This window comes from Chanodichthys erythropterus, chromosome 16 (assembly GCF_024489055.1).
Source record: "Chanodichthys erythropterus isolate Z2021 chromosome 16, ASM2448905v1, whole genome shotgun sequence".
In the NCBI taxonomy this organism is placed as follows: domain Eukaryota; kingdom Metazoa; phylum Chordata; class Actinopteri; order Cypriniformes; family Xenocyprididae; genus Chanodichthys; species Chanodichthys erythropterus.
In genome coordinates, this window is record NC_090236.1 from 5388826 (window position 1) to 5394825 (window position 6000).

Consider the following 6000-nt stretch of genomic DNA (forward strand, 5'->3'; position numbering starts at 1 on the left):
CCCCCAATATTTGCATATGTCAGCTCATGTTCAAGGCATTACACAAGGGCAGCCAGTATTAACGTCTGGATCTGTGAACAGCTGAATCATCAGACTAGGTAAGCAAGCAAGAACATCAGCGAAAAATGGCAGATGGAGCAATAATAACTGACATGATCCATGATAACATGATATTTTTAGTGATATTTGTGAATTGTCTTTCTAAATATTTCGTTAGCATGTTGCTAATGTACTGTTAAATGTGGTTAAAGTTACCATTGTTTCTTACTGTATTCACGGAGACAAGAGCTGTCGCTATTTTCATTTTTTAAACACTTGCAGTCTGTATAATTCATAAACACAACTTCATTCTTTATAAATCTCTCCAACAGTGTGTAATGTTAGCATTAGCCACAGAGCATACTATCAAACTCATTCAGAATCAAATGTAAACATCCAAATAAATACTATACTCACAGGAATCAATGTATGCATGACGAACACTTTGTAAAGATCCATTTTGAGGGTTATATTAGCTGTGTGAACTTTGTGTTTGCTGTTTAAAGCTGTCGAGAGCTCGCGGGGAGCGGGAGATTTAAAGGGGCCGCGCGCTTAATCGGTGCATATGTAATTATGGCTCAAAATAGGCAGTTAAAAAATTAATTTAAAAAAAATCTATGGGGTATTTTGAGCTGAAACTTCACGGACACGTTCAGGGGACACCTTAGACTTATATTACATCTTGTGGAAAAAATGTTCTAGGGCACCTTTTAATACAAAAAGATTATACTACAAACTAATATACAGTATATACAATTAAATACAATAATAGCACTGTTAATTGAAGTAGTTTATATAGTTTAGAATGTTAAGCCTTTCATAAAACAAGCTTTGTCTCTTCTTTCTACACAAACATATTTTTCAGGTCCAGTGTTATGATCCAGAGACAGACAGCTGGCAGCTGAGGGCATGTATTCCCATCACCAAACCCAATATTTCTGCCGTTTCTCTCAATAACCTCATCTACGTTTGCGGGGGCCTCACCAAGTCCATCTACTGCTACGATCCTTCACAGGACCACTGGATGCATGTGGGCCACACCTTCAGCAGACAGGTACCTGAAGCACAGCTGCTAATAAACCAAAAAGTTAAAAAAAAAAAAAGTTATCATTTTGTCCCATATACTGATTTTATTATTGTATGTCTGCATGTGTTTAGGAGAGTTGTGGTATATCAATTTGTAATGGAAAGATCTACATTCTGGGTGGACGAGGTGAAAATGGTGATGCATCTGACAACATCGTGTGCTACGACCCTGGCTCCGGCATCATCACAAGCACGGCTGCTATGCCTCGTCCCATCTCCTACCATGGCTGTGTTACCATACACCGTTTCAGCGAGAAACAACGTAAACCCTGATAGCATCCACTAATGCACAAACTCCTAAACATGGACCCTGACAGTGCATATACAAGTGGATGTGCAAATTTGAATTTAGGACTGTTTAACTGCTACTGTTCTTTTCATCATTCCACAGTTATCTACAAGACAACCGTTTCCTGTCATTAGTCGTTTCTCTGGAAGACGGATGAAAAACATATCCTTCCTAATTCCTAATAATTGAAATCAATCAGATAATATTAAAAATGTTTATATTAATGGACCCTTTTCACATTTACGGGAAGTCTACATAATTGGTAAGAGGCAAATAAAATATTTGTATTACTCTTTGATCCGATAACGAAATAGAAAAACTGTGATAGTATTTCCAGGACTTTCCAAAAGAGGAAAAAATATAGAGAGACTGATTAAAGCTGTCAGAAGATAAGAAGTCTTCATTCCCTCAGCTGTTGTATTAGAAATGCCCTCGAGGGCATTTTTTTTTGTAGTTTACTGCCAAGGTAATATATAACACACATTATAGCATTGTAAATGTATATTGATTAAAAAAAAAAAAAAAAAATATATATATATATATATATATATATATATATATATATATATATATATATATATATATATATATATATATATTAGAATTTGATTATGCATCATGACAGTCTGTGAAAAGGGTCCATTGAAATAAAGCTGAAATAAAATAAAATATAAATATTAGTTGTACAGAAATAAAAATCGCTTAAACCTAAATAACAATATTTAAAAACAAAACCCCCCAAAAAACTAATAAAATGTCAAAAGCGCATCATGAAATTACTCAACATTAACATTAAAACTATACATAAAAATAAAAGCTAATTCAAAATATTAATAAAACTAAAGCAACACTGATTCAGAGAATTTCAAATGATATTCTGATACTGTCTTTAATTGATTAATTAAATGCTCACTTCCTGTGCTTGTTTTCTTTCTTTTTGAATTTCTTTTTTATTTGTAAATCTACATGTTTATGCCTTTATTTTTTTATTATTATTTTTATTTTATTTTTTTGTATTTCTGTTATTTTTACTGTTGTTTTGTAGTATTACTCCTAAAATTTGACAACGATTGAATTCTTGACATGGAGAAGAAGTCTGCAGACAAACTGTTTTTTAGGTTCAGTCTTGGGTTGATTTTAATGTGTTATTTACTCTTTCTACATCGTATTATACTTCTGAGCTTATTAAATACAAGAAAGCACTTAAATATTACATCAGACATGCTGTATAAGGTTTTCATAAGGAGGTTTTTATGTTCAAAGCATTTGAAAACCTAAGGCTCAGTGATGGACAGCTCTGATTTAGGTCTATGAAATGTCACGTCTGGTTATTTTAGGTTCTTGATGAACCATACAGCTGTGAATTTTTATTTCTTTCCTTCTGTGTATCATATCTGTATTTAAGCATCTCATCATCTTTGTGACTACCAGGACGTGCCTTTCTGATTTTTTTTTTTTAATCAGAGCCCCAGTCATGCACTTGTATGTACTAGTGTTGGTAATATATCCCAGTGTAAATACATTTTACTCTTTTGTTTTGTTTTTAATGTTATTTGTGTTATTATTTTATGTCGTGCTTGGTGAACAATGCTCATAGCTTTAGATCACATCTGATTCTTTTAAGTTGGACTCCCAGAAAAATTCTTGAGTGTTGGCGTGAATGTGCGTGTTCAAATAAGACTAGCTGTTGTCATGTTTAAAGGTTAGACAATTGCAGTCTCAGCTTTAGTGCTTATCAGTACTGAAAACAGACATTTATTTACTTTACATCATTTATTTTTCTTTTATCTGAACGTGTCAGGCAGGATGTTGGCAGATAGTTTACCCAAAGCACTGCATCGCCATTTCTGCCTGCAATGAAAAGGATATGTGTGTCTGTATATATGTATTTATATTTTCATATACATATATGATTTGTTGAGTTTTCCATTCAATCACTTCAATAATTATTACCAGCTGTACTCTTCTAAGTAAATGTAAATGTAATTTTGCCAACATGTGTACTGTTACACTGTTTGTTTGTTTTTTAATAAATATAATAAACCAGTTTTTTTATTGTGTTTGTTTGGGTTAGTTGTGGTGTTTTGTTACTGTTGTAGGAAAATATATGGACTCTGATTCTTGGCTGGACTGATCATCAGTGTTGTGGGTAACTCGTTACAAGTAACTTGCATTACGTAATCAGATTACTTTTTCAATTAACTAGTAAAGTAATGCATTACTTTTTCAATTTACAACAAAATATCTAAGTTTTTTCTGCATTCATCAACTGACCGCTCTCCTGCTCCCATGTTGAGAGTAATAAAGTGCAGAGGCGATGTGTGCGCTGTGTAAATATGATGGTTATTGTAGTCGTAGACTAAATGTCACTTGCACGAAAACATTCAGTATTCCTCAAAATGAATAAAAACGTGAAATGCTATCTAAGAATTTTATGCAAACTTGAAATGGCTATTAAATTACACAAATTTACTTAACACAAAAGTAATGTAACGCATTACTTTTCGTAAAAAGTAACTAAGTAACGCAATTAGTTACTTTTTTAGAGAGTAACGCAATATTGTAATGAATCACTTTTAAAGGTAACTGATTTGGTTTTCAGCCAGCTCATTCATGTACTAGTAGTGCACAACACTACGAAATTAAAAAAAGCAAACACAAGTTCAGAACGCAACGAAATCGGGCCACAACACAACGGAAATTCTCCCGACCACTAGGGGGCTCTCAGAGCTCGGCAAAGTTAGTTTTCCATGCCAGTGTTCTATAAAGTCGACAGTCTTACAAAGATATCATACCATGATTAGTTTAAAGTATGCAAACTTTGTATATTGACATGAGGTATCAATTCAAAATCAATTACGTGCACAATAGCTTCATATTTATACCTGTGAATGATTTGATGCGCTACCACGGCGCATTTCCAATTTCCACCAAGTGGTTAAAACGAATAATTTGCATTCATTACAATGCCTTTGTTTTAACATTTAAAAACAGACATGTTCAAATTCCAAAGCTTGTTAGTTCCTGTTGGTAAAACTGACTTACTACAGGTAAAATTATACCTCCCTGTGTATTGTCAAAATGTCACCTAGTAAGTCAGTCTTATAAATAGAAACCTACTACAAGCTTTGGAATTTGAACATGTCTGTTTTTAATGTTAAAAGTAATTTTAATGAATACAAATTATACGTTTAAACCACTAAATCTGATAAAGGATTTAAGTATGTTTATTTATGCAGCAGCAGCATATCTTACATGCTCACGACAGTGTGTCTGTGTACATATTGTCAGTAGCAAGTCCATACTTGCTCTGCAGCAGCAGTAAACAACAGCAGCATAGCAGATCTAGTCCGCCAAGACCAAATACATTAACACTGCCATATTCATTAACATGCTAAAACTGTTCCAAGAGTTGTCATGATTTAAATAAGTATATCCTGGTATTCCTATTCTAATAGAAACCAAAATAACGTTGATACTAAAAATGCAGTTTCATGCCATTACAGCATTTATCTGCAATGAAACTGTAGTTGTAATTGAGCCAAAGCATAAAAATTATTTGACATTTTCCAAATATGATATTAATAGACCTTAAATTGTAAAACTGCAAAAGTGCCTCAATTTAAAAATAAATAAATAAATTAAAAAACTTTATTTGCCATGGGACATGTTGTCATTTTATGTTCATCAGAATATCTTAAGCAAGTAGAATGTTTGTAGTGTTCTTTGTTTGTACAAACTACTTCATTCTTGTGGCTTGAGGAAACATACATTCCTAAGTATTGTGCAAGCTTCAAGGTTCTATGGAATTTCCTTGAAGAAATTCCAAGTTATATGCGCTATATTCCTCATACTCTTATCAAGACAAGTCTAGTTCAACGTTATAATCGTAAACCAAAACTAAAACTAAAAATGTTTGTTAATTGAAAAAAAAAAAAAGCTGAAAAAATTACAATATAAATATTAGAAAAACAAATAAAAATGAGAAATATTGCCTTGTCAATAAGTTTGGAAATAAATAAAAACTAAAACTGAAATAAAAATCAATTTAAACTAAATAGCAATATCTAAAATAATAATAATAAAATGACAAAACATAATGAAATAACTAAATAAAATAAATAACATGCAAACTAAAAATAAAAGCTAATTTAAAATATGAATAAAACTAAAATAAAAGCTAAAATAACACTGGTCAGGTTGTAACAGAATATAATCCCACTCACAATTAAAAAAAAACAAAAAAAACATTTGGCTTCCCATTCTGTGATTGCCCAAGCTCTTCACTGTAAATAAAGGTACAGTGAGTTTCCAATGCATGTATTGCAATATAATTTGCATGGTTACTGACTGTTATGATTATTGTTTTTCTGTTTTCTGATGACTCTTGTAAACTTTTGTTTGTATAGGAATAGGATATAAAACTATCCAGATCTTTGCTTTGATTGTGCCTTCAAAAACAAAGATATAGTTTACATATTAAGTGTCCTATAAAACATATGGCTACCAAAAGGATCTATTTGTTGTGTTAGCAACTGAAAATTCCCTGAACAAGATATCTGTATTTGCTTTGATGAATCTAATGG

The 6000-nt window shown here is 32.1% G+C and overlaps 1 protein-coding gene across 2 annotated transcripts in view; it reads left to right on the forward strand.

Annotated features, from left to right (window-relative positions):
- Positions 1 to 1916, forward strand: part of klhl24a (kelch-like family member 24a) — a 35425-nt gene extending 33509 nt beyond the window's left edge. For both annotated transcript variants that reach the window (XM_067364186.1, XM_067364185.1), the window contains 2 exons: positions 905 to 1093; positions 1198 to 1916. In XM_067364186.1, coding sequence (XP_067220287.1) covers positions 905 to 1093; positions 1198 to 1398 — 390 coding nt within the window. In that variant the 3' untranslated portion in view covers positions 1399 to 1916. The remainder of the gene's footprint in view (positions 1 to 904; positions 1094 to 1197) is intronic.
- The last annotated feature ends 4084 nt before the right edge of the window (positions 1917 to 6000 follow it).